This window comes from Myotis daubentonii, chromosome 1 (assembly GCF_963259705.1).
Source record: "Myotis daubentonii chromosome 1, mMyoDau2.1, whole genome shotgun sequence".
Classification (NCBI taxonomy): domain Eukaryota; kingdom Metazoa; phylum Chordata; class Mammalia; order Chiroptera; family Vespertilionidae; genus Myotis; species Myotis daubentonii.
The window spans coordinates 162,197,488-162,221,097 of NC_081840.1; the positions used below are offsets into that span (position 1 = coordinate 162,197,488).

General features: G+C 43.6%; 1 protein-coding gene across 2 annotated transcripts in view; it reads left to right on the forward strand.

The window, feature by feature from the left end:
• The first annotated feature begins 331 nt into the window (after positions 1 to 331).
• The window catches only part of MANBA (mannosidase beta), a 112,247-nt gene continuing 88,968 nt past the window's right edge, over positions 332 to 23,610 (forward strand). Inside the window, exons 1-2 of one of the 2 annotated variants that reach the window (XM_059664340.1) lie at positions 332 to 455; positions 21,526 to 21,620. In XM_059664340.1, the coding sequence (XP_059520323.1) occupies positions 402 to 455; positions 21,526 to 21,620 (149 nt within the window). In that variant the 5' untranslated portion in view covers positions 332 to 401. Of the gene's footprint in view, positions 456 to 867; positions 1,153 to 21,525; positions 21,621 to 23,610 lie in introns of those variants that run through there. The other variant, XM_059664332.1, reaches the window with a different exon arrangement.

Genomic DNA, 23,610 nt, shown 5'->3' on the forward strand with positions numbered 1-23,610 from the left:
GATGAGAGAGAGTCATTGATCGGCTGCCTCCTGCACACCCCACAAGGAATGGAGCCCGCAACCCCTGCAGGTGCCCTGACCTCCTGGTTCATAGGTCAACGCTCAACCACCCAGCCAGCCAGCCGGGCAGGCCAACCATCTATTTAACTCATTTGATGCTTCTAACGACCTGAAAAAGTACTTTCTACATTTTTTTTTCTTCAGTTCAGGAAACGGAGGTATTAGAGAATTCGTGGTTTGCGGAGTCCCATTGATCGCGGCAGAAGATTTTAAATTTGCCTGCGCGTGTAGGGAAGGTTTCAGGGCCCTAGGAGCCCCCTCTGCGGGGCTTCACGAAACAGAAGGTCTTAGTCCACTAAGATGACTGGCTAACGGGCAGGTCGCTCTCTGGACCGGGCCCCATGCTGCGCGCTGTACACGGATTTCTCAGCCCTGAAAACAACCCCACGAATGAGGTATTTCTAGTAATTGCTTACTCCTTCAAGGGCGGGGTACTTGGAGGCCACCGGGGAGCTGCAGGAGGTGGGGGTCTGGGGAAATCTGGGGAACGGAAGAGGTGGGGTGTCTCGGTGTTTCGCTTCTCTGAAGCAGAGAGAAGCCTCTCTCGCTGTGGTCTCCGCAAGCTGTTCGGTCCCAGAGCTCCCCCGGACTGTGCGCCACTTTGCCCCCAGGGCCTGTGCGCACCCATCACCGCGCACCGTTGCGTCTCCCGTTCCGATACCCGAGCAGCAGGCATGAGCGCTGAGGCGGGCGCAGAGCGCAGCGCCAGGAGCCCGAGCTGTGCCAAGGGGCTGGCGTTCCGCACCCGCGCCCACACCGCGTCCCTGCTGCTCAGCTGACCTGCGGGCGGGGCGGGGCGGGGGCCGGGGGCGGGGCCGCGGCTGGAAGGGCTGGCGCCTCGGCTCTCCGCACGCTCGCCGTGGCTTCCGTGGCCTCCCGCAGCGCGGGCACCGACACCTCCCTCCGGGTCCCAGCATGCGGCCCTGCCTGCTGCTGCTGCTCGCGCTGTGCGGTGCGGACCCCACGGCCGCCGCGCGCAGCTTTAGCTTGCGGGGAAGTTGGAGGATCCGCAACGGGAACGGCTCCTTGGAGCTGCCCGGGGAGGTCCCCGGCTGCGTGCACACCGCCTTGCTCCAGCGCAACCTCATCCAGGTACCCTGTGTGGCCGCCCCCGCGAGCCTGCGCCCGCCTTCCCTTCGTGGAGGGAGGCCCGGGACCCGCCTGTGAGTCCCCTGCCCGGGCTCTTCTCCTCTGTTGGGCACTGACTTCCCCTGTGCAGCTGGTGGTCTTTGAGGGGAACTGCCAAGGCAGCGTATGTGCTGTTGAAGAAGCGCACCACTGGGGCCCCGGCTGGATGGAGGCTGACCCGCGCCCCGACCTCCGTAACTGTAAAGCGGAAGTTTCCTTAGGGCACAGGCCTCGCTACTTGTGGTGCACTTACCGCCTCAGTTCTCCACTGAAGCGTGGATGGGAAGGACGTGCTGTCACCTATAGAGCCTAAGGCGGGGGATTACTGGTTCAGCTACCTGGATACTGCCTGCAGGGGACTATTGTGTTTTGCTAAGTAAATGCTAACTATGTTTAGTAACGTGTCTCAGGGCGTCAGATTTGGGGTTTTGCCGCACATGGGTTGAGGAGACAGACCTACAAGTGTAAGGTTAGGGATGGTCAGTGCAGGTGTGAAGGCTGCATAACTTTGAAAGCTGATTGGGATATGAGGAAAGTTGCTCTTTCTTCTCAAGGCATGCGATGTGCGTGTGTTTAGTAGATGCTCTAATTTATAGACGTGTGGAGGACATTTTCCTGGTTGATTGCCAGTGCGTGCAGATGTTTGCAGACTCTCACCTTCCGCTGTCTTCATGGTTCCACCTGCTGCAGGTCATTTTCCCATTCTATGATTATCTTTGGCTGGGACAAGATGTACATTTAAAAAGATATATATTTTTATTGACTTCAGAGAAGAAGGGAGAGGGAGAGAGAGCTAGAAACATCCATGATGAGAGAATCATTGATCAGCTGTCTCCTGCACACCCACACTGGGGAAGGAGCCAGCAACGTAGGCATGTGCCCTGACTGGGAATCCAGCCCTGACCTCCTGGTTTATAGGTCTGTGCTCAACCACTGAATCAGGCTGGCGGGACAAGGTGTACTTACTAAGTAGTTTGCATGCATAGTCTCATTCCTTATAAGAACTCTATGGAAGGCGTCTTTGCATTAGCCGGGAGCAGTTAGGAGAACTTATCCAAGATCACACCGCAGCAAAGTGGCAGAAATGGAATTCTAACCCAGGCTGGCCTGACTCCATAGCCGGGGTTCTGTACTATTCTGCTCTCAACGCTGGTGTTTTGAAAAGCCATGTATTTTTGAAGCACTGTGGTTCACAGTCAGGAGTTTCATTGAAATTTTACTTAAATGACAAGATGGTCAACTAGGGTTATTTTCTGCATTAGCTTTTTTTCAAGAATGCAAGTCAGAAAGGAAGTTTATCTGACACTGTCTACCATCCAGTTCATTTTTTAAGTAAATAATTCTCTAACTTATGTACTTTATTTTTAGTTACTCCATCTGTGGCATAGGCCACGGCTCACTTTGGCGCCCCGAGGCTTCACTTACACATGCCTTGAGAACGCCTGTGTGCATCGCAGGGCCTCTCCTTGCCTCTTTGCACTGGTGGAATTAAGCCAATGGGAAATCATTAGTGACGTTAGCAAAGCAGATCCTGCTACAGGGCCACATATCAGGAAACAGTGTTCAGTAACTAGTCAGTGAGAATGAGGTTACTCATAATATGAAATAACTGAAGTTTCCTCATGGGAATAGCTTACAGTGCCTATTAAATCTGTTCATAAATTCTTAGGAAAACTTTGTTTCAATAAGGTGGATGCGGGTCTTAAATGGTAGGGGGATGAGAGATGGGGAAGCTTTCTGGGGCTTGGAGAACTCCAGGCCAGTTGGCAGTAATCATCGACATCAGTGTCATTGTTAAATACTGTGATGTTATAACACCTGCTTTATTACATTCCTTTTCGGTGTTGACCTCAGGAGATATTCTAGAGTTTAGAGCAGACACTAGCCCAGATACTGTGTTTACATGAGAACCTGAAGCACATCTTGCCGAAGTCATTCATTCATTTATTCATTCACCTAATTATCTCATAAGTATTTATTCAATAACTCCAAGGTGGCAGGCACTGTTCCAAGTGCTTGATAGTGAATGTTTAAGAAAACGAAGTCTTTGCCCAATAGAAAAATCTCTAGTGGAAGAAAGACAATAAACAGATTAGTAGATAATATAATGACAGGTGGTACCCTGAAGAAAAATAAAGCAGGTTAAAGGAAGAGAAAGTGAAGGTCGATTGGGAAGGGTTGCTACTTTTAAAAAGTGGTTAAAGAGAGGCATTTGATAAAGCGACTTTTTAAAGCAGAAGTCTTTTTGATGAGGTCAGTTTTAGGAAGTGCATTCCCAGCAAAGAGAGAAAAAAAAAGACAGGGATAGGGAAGGGAGCATGCTTGAAAGTTCCAGGAATAGTAAGCAGGCCAGTGTGGCAGGAGCCTGTGAGCCAAGAGGGTGGGAGGATGAGTTCAAAGGAGGCGGGGAGGCAGGTGATGCCGGGCTTGTAAGCCATGGGGAACACTTTGGATTTTAATCTACAGGTGATGGCAAGTTATTGGGTGTTTTGAGCTTGGACTTGCATGATTAGATTTGCGTTTTAGAAGGTATTTTTGACTATTGTGTGAAGACCACAATGCATCAGAGTGGAAGCATGGAGGCCAGGTAGGGGATTATTACAGTTGTCTGGGCAAGAGGTAATTCCTGGCTTGGGCCAGGGTGGTAGCAGGGAAGTGATTGTGAGAACACATTTTAAACATGGAACACACAAGATTTGTTCAGCTGGATTAGTTGATAGATTGAATGTGAGGTGTGAGAGAAAGAGGAGTCAAGGAAAAGTTAAGGAGTTGCCAGTCTGAGTAGTTGGTTAAATGGAATTGGTATTTACTGAGAGGCTCTGTGGCCAGCCTTGGGTGTTCGTAAGTGATTGTGTATTTCCTATACAGAATCTAAACCTTAGGTGTCTTAGCCTCTCCTAAAGGTAACCATTCATTCATTCATCCTCCTGTTATGCCATACACTAAAAGAGGCATTAAAAAAACAAGGGGGACTCAGGCTCTGTTTTGTGGGAGGCCACATGGTAGTGAGGCAGAAAACCTAATTAATAACCTTATGATAGCCGAACCGGTTTGGCTCAGTGGATAGAGCGTCGGCCTGCGGACTCAAGGGTCCCAGGTTCGATTCCGGTCAAGGGCATGTGCCTTGGTTGCGGGCACATCCTCACTGGGGGGCGTGCAGGAGGCAGCCGATCGATGTTTCTCTCTCATCGATGTTTCTAGCTCTCTATCCCTCTCCCTTCTTCCCTGTAAAAAATCAATAAAATATATATTTTAAAAAAAATAACCTTATGATAAGCGCATAGATTAGGGGACGCTTGGGAATGCTCTCAGCTTTTCCGTGCAATTCCTTGGTGGTGTAACTTTGGAAAGCCTTTCTAAAAAAAAAAAAAAAAAGAAAGATTTTCAGCCCTAACTGGTTTGACTCAGTGGATAGAGCGTCGGCCTACAGACTGAAGGGTCCCAGGTTCGATTCTGGTCAAGGGCGTGTACCTTGGTTGTGGCACATCCCCAGTGTGGGTTGTGCAGGAGGCAGCTAATCAATGTTTCTCTCTCATCGATGTTTCTGTAAAAAAACATCCCTTCCTCTCTGTAAAAAAAATCAATAAAAAATATATTAAAAAAAAAGATTTTCAGTGTGCCAAAATTAGAAAATATAGAAAAGTGAGAAGAAGAGAACTTGGAAACCTGACTTCCAGAGATATTACTAATATTAAAATTTAAAAATACACTACATCCATTTGGAAGTTTTCGGTGTAAACAGATTTATCGTAAGTATTTATATATTCAGTTTAACAACCTTTTTATACTAAACTAGGGGCCCGGTGCACGAAATTCGTGCACTGGGTGTGTGTGGGGGGGGCGGGGGGGAGTGTCCCTCAGCCCAGCCTGACCCCTCTCACATACTGGGAAGCCCTCAGGCGTTGACCCCCATCACCCTCCAATCGCAGGATCGGCCCCTTGCCCAGGCCTGACGCCTCTGGCCTAGGCGTCCGGCCCGGGCAGCGGGGACCTGCAGTGGCAGCGGGGGGGCGCCGCGATTGCGCGGGCTCCGCCCCTGCCCCTGCAGGATGCCTCTGGCTGAGGTGTCCAGCCCGGGCAGCGGGGACCCACAGCTGCAGCGGCCCCGCGATCGTGGGCTTTGCTTTAGGCCCAGGCCAGAGACCCCTAGCTCCTGGGACTGCCGGCTTCGACCGTGCCCAGCTCCCATCGCTGGCTTCACCCCTACTTCCTGCTATCACTGTCCAGGTCGGAAAAGGTGCCTGATTCTCCGATCATGGCTGGGGGGCAGGGCAAAGGCGGCCCCAGGGCCGCCTTTGCCCTGCCCCCCAGCTCTTAGCTCCCCCCTGGGTTTCCGATCACTGTCAGTGGCAGGGGGCTTCTTCCTGCTTTCCCTTTCGCCTCCCTGCATTGTGCCTACATATGCAAATTAACCGCCATCTTGTTGGCAGTTAACTGCCAATCTTAGTTGGCAGTTAATTTGCATATAGTCCTGTTTAGCCAATGAAAAGGGTATCGTCGTACGCCAATTACCATTTTTCTCTTTTATTTGTGTAGATATTTTGTGACAGTTTTATGTGCAGTAAAGATATTTCTACAAACCATGTTTAATGGCTCTTTTAAAAAGTCCATTGTGTACATTTGCCATCATTTATTTTCTTAGACAAATTTTTAGAAGTGGAATTGCTGATTCAGAGGGTATGCACTTTTTTAGTCTGTTAATATGAACTTCCAAGTTTGTTCTCCATAAAAGCTGTACTAGCTTTATACTCTCATCATCATTTTAGCAGAATGCTTATTTTAGGTGCAGATTTGGATATTACTTAAAAAAATCAAAACAAAACAATGTACTTTCTAGTGGGGTTAAACATATTTTATATTTTTAATATGTTTATTGGTGATTTGGGGTTACTCATTTATGGGTTTTAATCTATTTTTCTATTGGCTATTCATCTTTAAAACAGATTGGTTAGACCTCTTGTTATTTAATTTAAAAAAAACTTTCACATTTGTTAATGATTATTTTGTCATACTTTTAAAGTTCTACATATTGAAATCTTACAAAGTTTTTTTCTTTTATGATTGTTTCTGTCTTTGGGATTATGCTTTGAAAGTAATCCCCTCTCTTCCAATTAAATAAATATTTGCATATGTTTTATCCTTTTAATATCTTTATAGTTCCTTTCTTATATTTAAAAAAGTTTTAATTTTATATATTTTTATTGATTTCAGAGAGGAAGGGAGAGAGAGAGAGATAGAAACTTCAATGATGAGAGGGAATCATTGATCAGCTGCCTCCTATACGCCCCTTACTGGGGATCGAGCCCACAACCTGGTATGTGCCCTTGATCCAAATCAAACTTGGCCCTTCAGTCCGCAGGCTGATGCTGTATCCACTGAGCCAAACTAGCTAGGGCTATATTTAATTTTTAAATTTTTTAAATTTATTTTATTATTTTTTCAATCTTTAATTTGTTTATTGATTAAGGTATTACATATGGGTCCACATCCCCCCATTAACCCCCAACCCCCTCACTATGCTCTCACCCCCCTGTTGTCTGTGTCCATTGGTTGGGCTTATATGCATGCATACAAGTCCTTTGGTTGATCTCTCCCCCTTACCCCCACCATCTCTTACTATTCCTCTGAGGTTTGACAGTCTGATCGCTGCTTCTCTGTCTCTGGATCTGTTTTTGTTCATCAGTTTATGTTGTTCACTATATCCCATAAATGAGTGAGGTCATGTGTTATTTATCTTTCTCTGACTGGCTTATTTCACTTAGCATAATGCTCTCCAGTTCCATCCATGCTGTTGCAAATGATAAGAATTCCTTCTTAGAGAGAACCAAGATGGCGGCGATATAGGCAGACGTGTCCCAGGTCGTGTCCCGGAGCAAATGGAACGAGCAGCTGAAGCTAGTAACACTCACACCGAATTGGCGAAATTGCTCAGCTGGTGAGAGGGTTTCCAGCCGGGAAGAGCAGAACTCCCCTGGAAAGGTAAAAAAAAACCAGGGATTTGGGCAGGAAAGTTTGCCTGACCTCTGAGCCCAGAGAGTCGGAGGGAGACCGCGTGGCAGACAGCCGCGTCCCTTGGGACAGGCACAGCCCCTGACCGGGGGGGGGGGGGGGGGGGGGGGGGGAGGGGGGGGCCAGGGAAATTGAGAGCTGGGTTCTGTGATCACGGAGGACTGAGCCTAAAGGGGGCAGCCTGAAGAGCTGACCTGACCATGCAGTCCCGGTAAGAGAAGAAGCTTACAGAAACCAAGCCTTCCCCGTTTCTGCGGCCGGCATTTGTTTGTTTGTTTGTTTTCACTGAATCCTGTTCATGGGACATTTCGGATACAGACACTCACCTGTGCTGAAGAGAGGGAGAGTGTGCTGGGGAGTGGAATCTGGGGAGAGACTGGGGAAAGAGGGGGAGCCGGGAGAGGTGGTAGTGAATTGAGTGCTGAGACACCCCAGAGCCCGGGACTGGGGCAGCCACCCGCTCCTGAGAGGGAGTCTCCTCCCCCCAGCCCCCAGGCAAGGAGCACAGCCACACCCAGATTCCACCCTGTACGAGATCAAGGATTAAAATAACCTGATCAGTCCCTGGGAGTTAACAGGGTCTGGCCTATAGGGGGATTTTCAATCCCAGCAACAACATAGCGCCGGTAACTAACTATTACGCAGTCAGCTCTGGGCAGTGAACTTCCACTGGACAGAGAGGCCCTATAGCCTCAGAGGCCAACCCCAGAACACTGCCACCCAGAGGCTGACCCACAAACTGACTCTTTGCTAAACACAAAATAAGGCAGTCTGGGAAATAAATGCGGCATGCTTTAAAATAAGGACTGTGGTTTACAACACAGAGGAACAGTATATCGCAGGGAAACTCAACACTCTCCTGAATACCTGGAAGGTCTAAGGCGAGCCACACTGAAGAATAGAAGAAACGAAGGACCTTCACTACTGCAATTTTTTTTCTTTTTTCACTTTTTAACTAAGAAACCAATTTTTTTTTTCATTCTTTTTTTTTCTGTTCTTTTTTTTTTCTTTCTTTTCTTCTTTTTCCATCACCTGATTTTACCCTTTTAATTACTACCTTCTTATTTTTAACCAGTATTATTACTGCTACCATTTTACCATTTTTTAAAGTGCCATTTTATTTTTTCTTTATTTTATTTTGGGATTAGTGTTCACCATTCTATTTTCATCGTTATATTATTGGTTGTTTCTAGTTTGCATTCATATCCAGGGAGCTGTTGCTGGAATTTGTTGGGATTAATGGCTGTTCTATAGGAGTATTCTCCTCATATAAAAAGTCTCTTCCCTCTTCCACTTCATTCTCTCTTTTCGCTCTTTTTTTTTTTTCTTTTTCTTTTCTTTTCTCGCTTTTATTTTCCCCCTTCCTTTTTCCCAATTTCATTTTTGCACTCCCTTTTTTTGGTCCCTACTTTTCTTTTCCTTTTTCTCTTTTATCTTTTTCTCTTCCTTCTTCCTTATCCCCTAATTCTCTTAATTCAGGTGGTCACCTTTAATTGGGGTTATTAATATCGTGAATATATTTGTGTATAGTGCCTGGTACGTGGTGCCTTGTTGTGTTGTATTTTGTGCCTTTAAATCAACGCAGCAGATCCAAGCAACAGCAACCTCCTGAGCACCTCATCCTCTGCTGAGGAACAGCAGCTGTACGTGAAACCTCGCCCCACCAGCCGGAAGAGCCACCACAGCTGTGAACAGCACCCACCAGAGGAGCTGCTGCCAACTGAAGAGCAGCTGCTACCACAACCGCCCGAAGAGCAACCACAGACCAAGGAGTCACTGCCACCAAGGGAGCAACCACTGAAAAACTCAACGTCTAGATATGTCACTGAGATCAAACATGGGTAGACAAAGAAACCCCCAAAGGAAAGAGAAGGAGGACTCTCCAGAAAAGCAGCTAAGTAATACAGAGGCATGCAACATGACAGATAAAGAATTCAGAATAAGGATCCTAGAGTGCATAAACCGGATGGAGGAAAAAATCGACAACCTCTGCAAGAAGCAAGAAGAAACAGATGAAAAAATTGATAACATATGGAAGAAGCTAGAAGAAACAGATGAAAAAATCGATAACATATGGAAGAAGCTAGAAGAAACAGATGAAAAAATCAACAACCTAAGTAAGACCCAAGAAGAAATGAAGAGTGATATAGCTGCAATGAAAAACTCCATTGAAAGTATCAACAGTAGACTAGGAGAAGCAGAGGACCGAATAAGTGAATTAGAAGACAAGGAAGCAAAACACACCCAAAATGTACTGCAATTGGAGAAAAAAATTAAAAGACAGGAGGAGAGCCTAAGGGAGCTTTGGGACAACATGAAATGAAACAACATACGAATAATAGGAGTACCAGAACAACAGAAAGATGAACAAGGATTAGAAAACCTACTCGAAGAAATAATATCAGAAAACTTTCCTGAGGTGGGGAAGAAAAAAGTCACACAAGCCCAGAGAGTCCCAAACAAGGTGAACCCGAAAAGACCCACACCAAGACACATCATAATCACCATGGCAAATGTTCAGGACAAAGAGAGAATCTTACAGGCTGCAAGAGAGAGACGGAAAGTTACATACAAGGGATCTCCCATTAGATTGTCAAATGACTTCTCAACAGAAACACATCAGGCCAGAAAAGAATGGACTGAAATTTACAAAGTGATGCAAAGCAAAGGACTGAATCCAAGAATACTCTATCCAGCAAGGCTATCATTCAAACTTGAAGGGGAAATAAGAAGCTTCACAGACAAAAAAAGACTAAGGGAGTTTGTCACCACCAAGCCAGCAATGCAAGGAATGCTAAAGGGACTGGTATAAAAAGAAGAAATAAAAAGCTCAGAAAGAAAACAGCCACACACACACACAAAAGGAAATGGCTACAAACAAGTACCTTTCAATAATAACTTTAAACGTAAATGGACTAAATGCTCCAACCAAAAGACATCGAGTGGCTGAATGGATAAAAAAACATGACCCATACATCTGCTGTCTACAAGAAACCCACCTCATTAGAAGGGACTCACACAGACTGAAAGTGAAAGGATGGAAAAATATCTTTCAGGCAAATGGAAAGGAAAAGAAAGCTGGGGTAGCAATACTTATATCGGACAAAATAGACCTCAAAGTGAAGGCCTTAACAAGAGATAAGGAAGGCCACTTCATAATACTAAAGGGATCAATACAACAAGAAGATATAACCCTGGTAAACATATATGCACCCAATGTAGGAGCACCCAAATTCATAAAAAAACTCCTGGAAAATATCAAAGGAGAGATCGACAACAATACAATCATAGTAGGGGACTTTAATACACCATTGACAGCACTGGATAAGTCCTATAGACAAACAATCAGCAAAGATACAGCAATCCTAAATGACTCACTAGATCAGATGGACTTAATAGACATCTTCAGAACACTTCACCCCAAAGCCAGAGAATATACGTTCTTCTCAGGTGCTCATGGGACATATTCAAAAATAGACCACATATTGGGTCACAAGCAAAGTATCCCCAAATTCAAGAAGATTGAAATCATAAAAAGCGTCTTCGCAGACCACGATGGCATAATATTAGAAATAAACTACAATAAAAACAACCCAAAATACTCAAACACCTGGAAGCTGAATAGCATGCTATTAAATATTGATTGGGTTACCAATGAGATCAAAGAAGAAATTAAAAACATCCTGGAAACTAATGACAATGAAAACACAACAATCCAAAACCTATGGGACACATTGAAAGCAGTCCTGAGAGGGAAGTTTATAGCTCTACAGGCCTATCTCAAAAGACAAGAAAAAATGGTAGTAAATCATCTAACTCTACAACTCAAAGAATTAGAAAGAGAGCAACAAGAAAACCCCAGAGTGAGCAGAAGGAAGGAGATAATAAAGATTAGAGCAGAAATAAATGACATAGAGACCAAAAAAACAATACAGAAAATCAATGAAACCAAGAGCTGGTTCTTTGAAAGGATAAACAAGATTGATAAGCCTCTAGCCAGACTCACCAAGAAGCAGAGAGAGAGGACCCAAATAAATAAAATCAGAAACGATAGAGGCAAAATAACAACAGACCCCACAGAAATACAAATGATTGTTAAAAAATACTATGGACAGCTTTACTCCAACAAACTAGACAACCTGGAGGAAATGGACAAATTCCTAGAAAAATACAGCATTCCAAAACTCAATCAGGAAGAATCTAAAAATCTCAACAGGCCAATAACTATGGAAGAAATTGAAGCAGTCATCAAAAAGCTTCCATCAAACAAAAGCCCAGGACCAGATGGCTTCACAGGGGAGTTTTACCAAACATTCAAGGAAGAACTAAAACCTATCCTCCTCAGACTACTACAAAAAATTCAAGAGGAAGGAACACTTCCAAGCTCATTCTATGAAGCCAGCATCACCCTAATACCAAAACCAGGTAAAGACAACACAATGAAAGAGAATTACAGGCCAATATCCCTCATGAACATAGATGCCAAAATCCTCAACAAAATCTTAGCAAATCGGATCCAGCAGTACATCAGAAAGATCATACACCATGACCAAGTAGGATTTATCCCAGGGATGCAAGGATGGTACAATATCCGCAAATCAATAAACGTGATACATCACATAAACAAATTGAAAGAAAAAAACCACATGGTCATATCAATTGATGCAGAAAAAGCATTTGACAAAATTCAACACCCATTTTTGATAAAAACTCTCAGCAAGGTGGGAGTAGAAGGATCATACCTCAACATAATAAAAGCCATATATGACAGGCCCACAGCCAACATCATACTCAATGGACAAAAACTAACACCATTTCCCCTAAGAACAGGAACAAGACAGGGATGCCCCCTCTCACCACTCCTGTTCAACATAGTACTGGAAGTGTTAGCCATTGCAATTCGGCAAGAAGAAGAAATAAAAGGCATCCAAATTGGAAAAGAGGAAGTAAAACTGTCCTTATTTGCAGATGACATGATATTATACATACAAAACCCTAGAGATTCCATCAAAAAGCTACTAGACTTAATACATGAATTTGGCAATGTAGCAGGATACAAAATTAACCCCAAGAAATCTGAGGCATTTCTATACACCAATAGTGAACTTTCAGAAAGAGAGATTATAAAAACAATCCCGTTTACCATTGCACCGAAAAAACTAAGCTACCTAGGAATAAACTTAACTAAAGAGGTAAAAGACCTCTACTCAGAAAACTACAGGACGTTGAAAAAAGACATAGAGGAAGACATAAACAGATGGAAGAACATACCGTGTTCATGGATTGGTAGAATCAACATCATCAAAATGTCCATACTACCCAAAACAATCTATAAATTCAACGCACTTCCCATTAAAGTACCAACAGCATACTTCAGAGATCTAGAACGAACTTTCCAAAAATTCATCTGGAATAAAAAAAGACCCCGAATAGCTGCAGCAATCCTGAAAAAGAACAAAGTAGGTGGGATCTCAATACCAGATATCAAGTTGTATTACAAAGCCACTGTTCTCAAAACTGCCTGGTACTGGCACAAGAATAGGCATATAGATCAATGGAATAGAATAGAGAGCCCAGAAATCGGCCTGAACCAATACGCTCAATTAATATTTGACAAAGGAGGCAAGAACATACAATGGAGCCAAGATAGTCTCTTCAATAAATGGTGTTGGGAAAATTGGACAGATATATGCAAGAAAATGAAACTAGACCACCAACTTACACCATACACAAAAATAAACTCAAAATGGATAAAGGACTTAAATGTACGACAGGATACCATAAAAATTCTAGAAGAATCCAAAGGCAAGAAAATCTCAGACATATGCCGAAGCAATTTCTTCACTGATACAGCTCCTAGGGCACTTGAAACTAAAGAAAAAATGAACAAATGGGACTACATCAAAATAAAAAGCTTCTGCACAGCAAAAGAAACCATCAACAAAACAACGAGAAAACCCACTGTGTGGGAAAACATATTTGCCAATGACATATCTGATAAGGGCCTAATCTCCAAAATTTATAGGGAACTCATACAACTTAACAAAAGAAAGATAAACAATCCAATCAAAAAATGGGCAAAGGACCTAAATAGACACCTTTCAAAAGAGGACATTCAGAAAGCCAAGAGACATATGAAAACATGCTCAAAGTCACTAATCATCCGAGAGATGCAAATCAAAACAGCAATGAGGTACCATCTCACACCTGTCAGACTGGCTATCATCAACAAATCAACAAACGACAAGTGCTGGAGAGGATGTGGAGAAAAAGGAACACTTGTGCACTGCTGGTGGGAATGCAGACTGGTCCAGCCACTATGGAAGACAGTATGGAGTTTCCTTAAAAAACTGAAAATGGAACTCCCATTTGACCCTGTGATCCCACTTCTAGGAATATATCCCAAGAAACCAGAAACACCAATCAGAAAGGATATATGCACCCCTATGTTCATAGCAGCACAATTCACCATAGCTAAGATCTGGAAACAGCCTAAGTGCCCATCAGTAGATGAATGGATTAGAAAACTGTGGTACATCTACACGATGGAATACTATGCTGCTATAAAAAGGAAGGAACTCTTACCATTTGCAACGTCATGGATGGAACTGGAGAGCATTATGCTAAGTGAAATAAGCCAGTCAATAAAGGAAAAATACCACATGATCTCACTCATTCGTGGACAATAGAGACCATTATAAACTTTTGAACAATAATAGATACAGAGGCAGAGCTGCCTCAAACAGATTGTCGAGCTGCAGCGGGAAGGCCGGGGAGGGTTGGGGGGCAGGAGGTAGGGGGGTAAGAGATCAACTAAAGGACTTGTATGCATGCATATAAGCATAACCAATGGACATAAGACACTGGGTGATAGGGGAGGCTAGGGGACTGTCTAGGGCGGGGGGATAAAATGGATACATATGTAATACCCTTTGTAATACTTTAAGCAATAAAAAAAAAAAAAAAAAAAAAGAATTCCTTCTTATATTTAAAATTTTGATCCATTTGAATTTTTTAAAAATGGTCAGTCAGTTTTTTTACTCTATGATTTGAATAATGTTTCTTTTGTCTACTGATATAAAACACTAGTGGCCCAGTGCACAGATTCGGGCACATTGAAGGAAATTAATTAGAAGAAATATTTTAAAATCACTATTTGCCCTTTATCTATAATAGAAGTGTCAACCAAATTTATGATCTATAATGACAAATCGAAACACGTATGTGATTGGCGGCAGTGAGAGCTTTATATGTATCACATATGCGCTAGTCACCTTAGCCTTTTATACATATAGAGTAAACTTGCTTATTTAGACCTGCTTTCTGATTTAGCTAAACTTTTTCCAGCCCAGTGAAGCACCCCAACTTCTCTTTCAGGTAATTGTCAGCAACACAGCAGTAAATGTCAACACGAAGCAGATTATTATTGTAGATCACGCAGGGAGAACAAAGAATAAAATATTTAACTGCAGCAGTGTTTGACTATATTCCGTGCAGTGAGAAAACCTGAAGTCATTTTCAAGTTCCACCATTTCTTACTTCTTTTCAGTGGGGTCAAGGTTCTAAACTTTCTAAATCTCTCTTTTCCGGATAATGAAAAGAAAATAGGATTCCACCAAGTCTCCTATCTACCTACTCCAGGACTTCTGTGAGGATCAAATGAGATGAGGCACGTGAAAACATTTCACAGACATTTGGTTAAACTGTAAAATGATTGCACCTGGCTATAAAGCAAGTTGTGTTCCTGGGCTGAAGAAACTCCAAGGAGGCTAGCTGCTAGGGAGAGGAAACTGGGTGTTGCTACGTGATGTCATTACCTGGCGCCCACAGCCACCATTTCCAGGCTGGGCTGGGCTGTGGGCTGTATTTTGCACCATGGGGTCTTGGCAGCGTTGGCTGCAATTTGGTGGGCTGTCACTCTGGGGTGGTGGCAGGGCCTGTGTCCCACTTGGGGGAAGCTGAGTGTTGCTTTATCAGCGCCAGGTTCGCAGTACCATTTCTTTGTAAATGGCTGACAAGAGTCAGGGCAGTTCCTGCATGAGCGTCTGACCCCTCGTTGTCAATATGTGTCATAGTGACTGGTTGAATGGTCAGAGGGACATTTTGCATATTAGCCCTTTATATATATAGATTACTTTTATCATGCATGAAATTCACATATACTGGTATTATTTTCTTATTCTCTCTCTGTAAATTCTTTAAAAATAATTATAAATGTTTAATGCTTATTGTACAAAAACTGATGCAGAAAAATATAAAATATAAGGAAGGGAGAAAGCCAATAAAAAAACATACTATAAAGCAGAGGTAATTGCTGTATGTATATCTTTCCAGATTTTTCTAAGTATATACAAAGAAATCCAATAATATAAAAATGAAATAAATCTTTAAGATGGTTAAGTAACTTCGTCATTCAAAATATATGGTGAACATCTTTCTGTATCTATGTATTTATAAATATGGATCTAGAATAATATTTAGTAACCACATAGATTTTGTTATAAAGATGTATTCTTAAAATCTTAAATATAGAATAAAATATGTTATAAATATATAAATATACACATATACTAAAAATGGTAGGTACCAGATGCTTAGTACTTTTCTCTAAATTTTATCAGTACCTTAATTCTTCACATGTAATTGGGACAGATGGTCAGAGAAGAATATTTTTAGATGTGTAAATTTATAAAATATAAACTATAAGATTATATCACAGTAGCTACACATGTGATGAACAAGTTAATTTGAATCACTCTGTCCAAGGAGCCAGGACTCTGTCCCTGGAAGCCCTAATGTACAGCTTATCACTCATCAATACATTCCAATAAAATATGTGCATCTGTGTGGATAAATGTGTATTTTGGTACCTTTTGAGTATTCAAGAGGCAATTGCCATGTGAATATACTTTTAAAACATTTTATTATAGTGAATTTCAAACACATATGATAACAGTAGCAAAATGAACTCCCATTTACCCATTACCTGGCTTCATCAGTTCATGACTGATTTTGTTCCTCCATCCACTATGCTCCACCTCCCTTATTTTGTTTGGTTTTGTGTTTTTTTAATCTTCATCCAATGATATATTTATTGATTTGAGAGAGAGAAACATAGATGTGAGAGAGAAATAGCGATTGGTTGCCTCCCGAATGAGCCCCAACCAGGGATCAAACTGGCATTCCAGGCATGTGCACTGACCAGGAACCAAACCACAACCCTTTGGTGTACTGGAGGTGCTCCTACCAACTGAGCCAGCTGGCCCGGGCTCCCCATTGAGTTCTTACCACCCATCTCAGAGACAGCAAGTGTGGCTGTGGATCTGTTTACATGCCTGTCCTCTCTGAGAGCAAGTGTGATTGGATCCTCTTCTCTGATCTTTCATATCAGTCATGGATCTCTCTCCAGGCATCTATCCTAAACTTCCATGAGTTCTGGCCCTTAGGAGTGGGCTAAGAAAAATGCCTTGTTTCCTCTTTTAAGTTCCCCCTTTAAATCCTCATTGGTCATAAAATAAGAAATTTCTTTACATTGTAACCCCTTTTTACCTAGAGCAGTAGTTCTCAACCTTCCTAATGCCGTGGCCCTTTAATACAGTTCCTCATGTTGTGGTGACCCCCAATTTCATTGTTACAAATTGAACATAATTAAAGCATAGTGATTAATCACAAAACAACATGTAATTATATATGTGTTTTCCGATGGTCTCAGGCGACCCCTGTGAAAGGGTCGTTCAACCCCCAAAGGGGTCGCGACCCACAGGTTGAGAACCGCTGACCTAGAGGTATGTTATTTGGGAAGCACTACTTAGTAGTTTAAGCATTTTAGAAAAAAATATTAAGATCACTAAAATGTTTTGATGACTCATGAGCTTGAGATCTCTTTTACCTATGTGCATCCTCTGAAGTAAGCCTTGTAGTTGAAGCTCATATTTGACAGTAGAGACACTGAGGAACATAAATCCCTGTGTAGTTGAAAGTGGCTTAGCTTCCCATGAGCATTTTTTTTTAATATAGTACTCAGTACATGGAAAGTTATGTGCATGTGTGTGTTTATGGATTTTAAAGTCTAATTTAAATGAATACCCATGTGCCTGCTATTCAGTTTATGAGCCCGCACATTCCCAGTACCATTGCAGTGACCTTGCCCCCCCCAGTCCCACCGCCTGCCTCTCTCCAAGGTAACCAATATCCTGAATTATCATTCTCTTGCTTTTTACAAATTAAGGTTTTACCAAATATTGGTGAATCTTAATTAATATATTGTTTAATTTTTCTTGTTTTTGAATAAGTGTTTTCTTAAACTTGGTTTATTTATTTTTTGCCTGTGTCCAAGAACACAATATGTACATGAAATGATTATAAACTCTTCTTTTCTCCAGTGAAGTAATTATGTCTGGGATAGAAGCAGGCATTGGACTGAAGCAGAATTGGGGAGTAAAAGAAATATATATACCTGGTCAAGGAGTCTATGTGTCTATATGCAGATATAGATAGAGGTAGTTCAGAAGTGTCCAGCAGTGGTTCTCAACCTTCTGGCCCTTTAAATACAGTTCCTCATGTTGTGACCCAACCATAAAATTATTTTCGTTGCTACTTCATAACTGTAATGTTGCTACTGTTATGAATCGTCATGTAAATATCTGATATGCAGGATGGTCTTAGGCGACCCCTGTGAAAGGGTTGTTCGACTGGTGACCCACAGGTTGAGAACCGCTGGTCTAGAGAAAACGAGACTTATACTGTCATTTGCATGGTTTGGTGACACAGAGTTTGTTGACTTGTAGTAAGTGCGGTAAGTATCAATTATAAATGACTGGCTCAGGCCCCACATAGCCTGTTTACCTCCTGGCTCCCACTTGGTAGGCAGCACTGACATTGGAATTGTTGACAACCTTTGGGACAGTGATGGCAGTGTCAGGTAATGATGAGGCACGCGGACTGGAGCCAGATATTCTGGGCCTGAGCCAGTGACCCACCGCATAATTGTCATTTGACTTGAGCCTTGGAGTCTTAATAAAAGGAGTGATGATAATACCTGCCCCCCAGGGTCCCAGGCAGTAACTCTCAGCTTCTACTGTGGCACGATCCTCTGGTGTAAAGGGTGAGTTTGTGTGGCGTGAGGTACTGTGGTATAGCTGGAAGAATGCAGACCTTGGTGTTGGACTGAGTTGGTTTCGTTGCTGGAAGTACTTCTGCTTCGCCCTGGGGCCTCGGGAAAGTCACTCACCTTTTGGAGCTTTAGTGTCTTCTTCTATGAAATGGTGTTTGTTTTGGAAATACGAGTGGGTGAGCGCCTTCTTGGAGGCTGACAGTAAATGGTCAACAAATGATACTGTTGTTGTTTTTAGGGTTCATGGGTTTGCTTAACAATTCAGTGACTTACATGGGTCCTTGGTCATTAGATGTGACACTGAGCCACTGTTTGCTTTAAGTGGGACTCAGAATTTTAATATGAGCACAGGAGGTCAGACCAATCTGGAACCAAACTATGTTGGTTGCTTTCGCTCAGCATTCGGAATAGTTATTATAAAAATGTAATCTAAGCCTCTGCCACTTTTACTTTATGGACAATAAGATATTTTCTCTTAGTAAGAGAATTTTATTTAAAAACTTCAGTTTTTTGGAGCAATTTTAGGTTCACAGCAACATGGGATGGAAAATAAAGACAGCTCCCATTACTCCCACACGAGCACAGGCTTCCCATTACCAGCATCCCCATCAGGGTTGGTACCTTTATTACTATCAATGAGCCCACAGTGGCGCTGCGTCGTCGTCACTCAGAGGCTGTAGTTACATTAGCCTTCTCTCTTGGTGGTGCACAGTCTGGGTTTTGACAGATGTGTAATGATATGTACCCACCACTTCAGCATCATTCAGAGTAACTTCACTCCCTGCTCTGCTCTGTCTGTTCATCTCTTTCTTCCCTTTAATCCCTAGCAACCACTGATCTTTTCACTGTCTTTATAGTTTTGTCTTTTCCAGAATGGCATGTAGTAGGACTCAAAGAGTACGTAGCCTTTTCAGATCAGCTTCTTTTAAAGAAGAAAAAAATTTCAACCTCTAAATCCCGTCTACAGAAAATATATTTGAGAAGATGGCCCCCGTGAACTCAACACGCAGCTTCCTTCAAGGATCCAGGAGACAGGAAGGTGACTTGTGCCCTGAAGGCCAGGTCATCGGCAGCCCTAAGGCTTAGCAGGTGGACATGTTGCAACTGCATTAGCCTCACGCCTTCTTTCTCATGATATTTTTAGCTGTATTGGGCTGAGTCCATAGTGTAGAGTTATAAATAGGGCTGGGTGGACACACATGGGTAGGCCAATAACTGGGTGCCTCTTCAAACCTGTGTCCTTAAGTATTTATTGCATGTTTATTCATTGGAGAGGCTAAGTCCTATGTGTGGGGAAAAGCAGAAAAGGAAACAAGTTGGCTGGCTCTGGTACACCTCATTTAGCAGAACAAAACCAGACCTTAAACGTCAGTTTGGCCCGGCCCGTGTGCTTCAGTGGTTGAGCACTGATCCATGAACCAGGAGGTTTCTGTTTGATTCCTGGTCCGGGATTTGGGCTCGATCCCCAGTAGCGGGTGTGCGGAAGGCAGCTGATCAATGACTCTCTCTCATCATTGATGTGTCTATCTCTCTCTTTCCTGTCCTCTCTCTGAAATAAATAAAAACATTTTTAAAACATTAAAAAATATATCAGTTTGGTGATTCCTGGTTGTTAATAAATCTCATCAACCACTCCCTCCCCTAGTAGCTTATCAAAATACATCCTCCGGTCAGGAGCACTTTCTGGCAGGTGCCTTCTTTCCACCTCCAAACACACCCAGTGATGAGGTGTCTCTTACAGGTTTGGGCTCTGTGCCCAGCTGGCCTTTGCCGACCTAACTTGGTCGTCCAGCCCTTACCTCTGTGGAGCCTGACAAAGACGGCTTTTCCGTCTCTTTCTTGCAGTCCCTGAGGAAATCTCCCAGTCAGGGGGAGAAGCCCTCCGGTCCGCACTGTTTTCCTCTGTGCAGCTGTGGGGATGTTCATAGAAGATGCACCGAAAAGCTCTGCTAACCACTCTCCGTTCTGCCCCCTGTCCGGGCGCCCTCACCTGGGAGGTCAAGGGTGGGAAATGAGTAGGAGAAGAAGACGTAAGGATGTTGAAAGGGAGGATGTGGGGCTGGACCCTCCGTTGGAACAGCATCGTGGACACCCGACAGACTGGTCACCTGGTCACCTGGGCAGTGGTTGGCAGCCATTTTCAGTAAAGGGCAAGGGATTAGGCTTCCTGGGCCATGTCATTGTAGCATGAGAGCTGCCATATATACTTGGTACAGGAATGGGCATGGCTGTTTTCTACTAAGACTTTATTTTGTTGACATGTGTCCATTCTTACTTGGCTGGCCACACAAAACAGGTAGTGAGCTGCATTTGGCCTGTGGGTGGCTGACCTGGTCTGGGATAATCCAGGAAACCTGAAGTGTGATGGTGTCTGTGCTTCCTGTGTATTCTCTATAGAGACCCTTCTTGTGCTCACTTAGCAAAGCTGAGTGAAAAACAACTTTGGAAATGCTAAGTGAATCCAAGGAGTGGGAGTTTTGCTGACCTTCGGGCAGTGGAGGAGAAACATCTGCCCCGGAGGCCAGCTGAGATTGCAGCAGCAATAGGCAGAGAGAGACCCGCAGGGCGGGGAGGGAGTGATGGCTGCACATCAGAAGGTCTGTCTTTCATTTAGTGCTAATCCCTTGGCGGTTCTGAGTTTGGTTTTAACAAGGGAAGCCAATCTTAATCTCCACACATGTTGTTTGATAAAGAAACTACTATATCATTTATATTTCAGAGCTCTTCATTTCAGATATTTTGTTGAACTTTAAAAAAACCCGCATTTTAGTACTTTTAGTATGTGAATGCCATGTTCACTTTTTTTTTAAAAAAATATTTTTACTGGCTTCAGAGAGGAAGGGAGAGGGAGAGATAGAAACATCACTGATGAGAGAGAATCATTGATCGGCTGCCTCTTGCATGCCCCCCACTGGGGACCGACCCGCAATCTGGGCTTGTGCCCTTGACCGGAATCAAACCTGGGACCCTTCAGTCCGCAGGCCAACGCTCTATCCACTGAGCCAAACCAGCTAGGGCACCATGTTCACTTTGTTTCTTAAATGAATGGAACTTTAGCCTTGAGGATGAGATTTGCTGGCATGTGAAATGCTTGTACTCCTAAGCCAAGAGTTCATTCATTTTTAGGTGATAAGTAGCTATTGTTAATAATTTGTTTCACGTTTAATTAATTTATTTTTGCATATTTAGTCATCTACCATAATTTTTATCAACAGGATCCTTACTACAGATTTAATGACCTTAACTACAGATGGATCTCCTTGGATAACTGGACCTATAGCAAGGAATTTCAAATCCCTTTTGATATTAGGTATGTATGTGTCTATGTCTATATTTATATTTATATTTATATCTATATCTAATTTTTATGTATTTATTATTTAAGCTTTTTTTTTTCTTTCCCTGTCTCTGCAATAATCTCTTATTTTTTTAAAATATATTTTTATTGATTTCAGAGAGGAAGGGAGAGGGAGAGAGAGATAGAAATATCAATGATGAGAGAGAATCATTGATTGGCTGCCTCCTGTACACCCCCTACTAGGGACAGAACCTGCAATCCAAGCCCGAAACACAGGCATGTGCCCTGACCAGGAATTGAACGGAGACCTCCTGGTTCATAGTCGACATTCAGCCACCCCACTCTGGCCAGGCTAATCTCTTGTTTTTTAGGTTGCATATCAGAGAGTCATTCGACTAAAGCCTTGTACTATAAAAGTGAATATATGATTATATTTGATTTATAGATGAAGATGTTGCCATGGATCGTGAGTTATGAAATTATGTCCTAATCACCCCAGCCAGTTTGGCTCAGTGGATAGAGCGTCAGCCTGTGGAGCACAGGGTCCCGGGTTCAATTCCAGTTAAGGGGATGTACCTTGGTTGCAGGCTCCTCCCCAGCCCAGGCCCTGGTCGGGGCTCCCGCAGGAGGCAACCAATGAATGTGTTTCTCTCACCTGGATGTTTCTATCTGTCTTTCCCTCTCTCTTCTACTCTCCCTAAAAATCAATGGAAAAAATATCCTCGGGTGAGGATTAACCAGAAAAGAAAAAGAAAGAGAAAAAGAAAAAGAAATTGTCTTAGTCATTTTTCCTGTGGTTATAATGAAGTCACCTAAACCTGGTCAATTCTCTTACCTGCATTTCCCCTCCCTGCTCACAGTAATCAATAGAGCATATCTATACTAATAAAAGGGTAATATGCTAATTGAGCAGATGTCTTCCAGACATCCTTCCGGATGTCCTTCTAGACAAAGTTGCAGTGGCTGTCTGAGGCTTAGGTAAGCCGCAGATGGCCGGCAGTGGCAGCAGCAGAGGCATGATGGGAGCGTTGCCTTCCCCTGATCAGTCCGGTTGCCTCCCACAGAGGGAGGCCAGGGGCAGCAGCAGCGAGGTGTGTTGGGGGCAGGTGCCTTCCCCTGATCGGCTGGTTGCTCCCCACAGTCAGTAGAACATCCCCTGAGGGCTCCCAGACTGGTAGAGGGGGCAGGCGGGGCTGAGGGACTCCCCTGGCCCCCAGTGCATGAATTTTCGTGCATCAGGCCTCTAGTCTATACTAATAAAAGGGTAATATGCTAATTAGACAGGATGTCCTTCCTGATAAAGCTGGGTCCTGGAGAAGCTGCCTGCGGTCCTGGGCGCCTCTGGCTGTGGCCGGCCAGAGGGAGGGAATCCCGGGTTCCAGGTGCCTGCGGCTGGCCGGAGGAGGGAAGCCTGGGTCCTGGGGGCCAAAGCAGATGTGGTTAGGGGCGATCAGGCCAGCAGGGGAGCAGTTAGGGGCGATCAGGCTGGCAGGGGAGCAGTTAGGGGCAATCAGGTAGGCAGGAGAGATGGTTAGGGGCGATCAGGCAAGCAGGCAGGTGAGCCGTTAGGAGCCAGTGGTCCCGGATTGCAAGAGGGATGTCTGACTGCAAGTTTAGGCCTGATCCCAGCAGTCGGACATTCCTCGAGGGGTCCTGGATTATAGAGGGTGCAGGCCAGGCTGTGGGACCACCCCCCCAGCCCCCACCCCCGTGCATGAATGCACCAAGCCTCTGGTATATTTATAATATTGTCAAGTAGGATCAGAGATACAGCATTTGTTGAGTGTGGTATTAACTAGCCATTGAGACTATTGCTTTGGTGTCATATTATGTCATGAGGCCATGAGGAAAAGCATGTTCTAGTTTTCAGTAATTTTCAGTAATGTTCTATGAAGCAGAATGTAACCCAATTATGTCTACCACTGTTATTGCTAAATAAAAAAGTTCCTCAGTCCCTTTTATAGGTCTTTTCTGGAAATCTCATATAAATGGGATTATATCA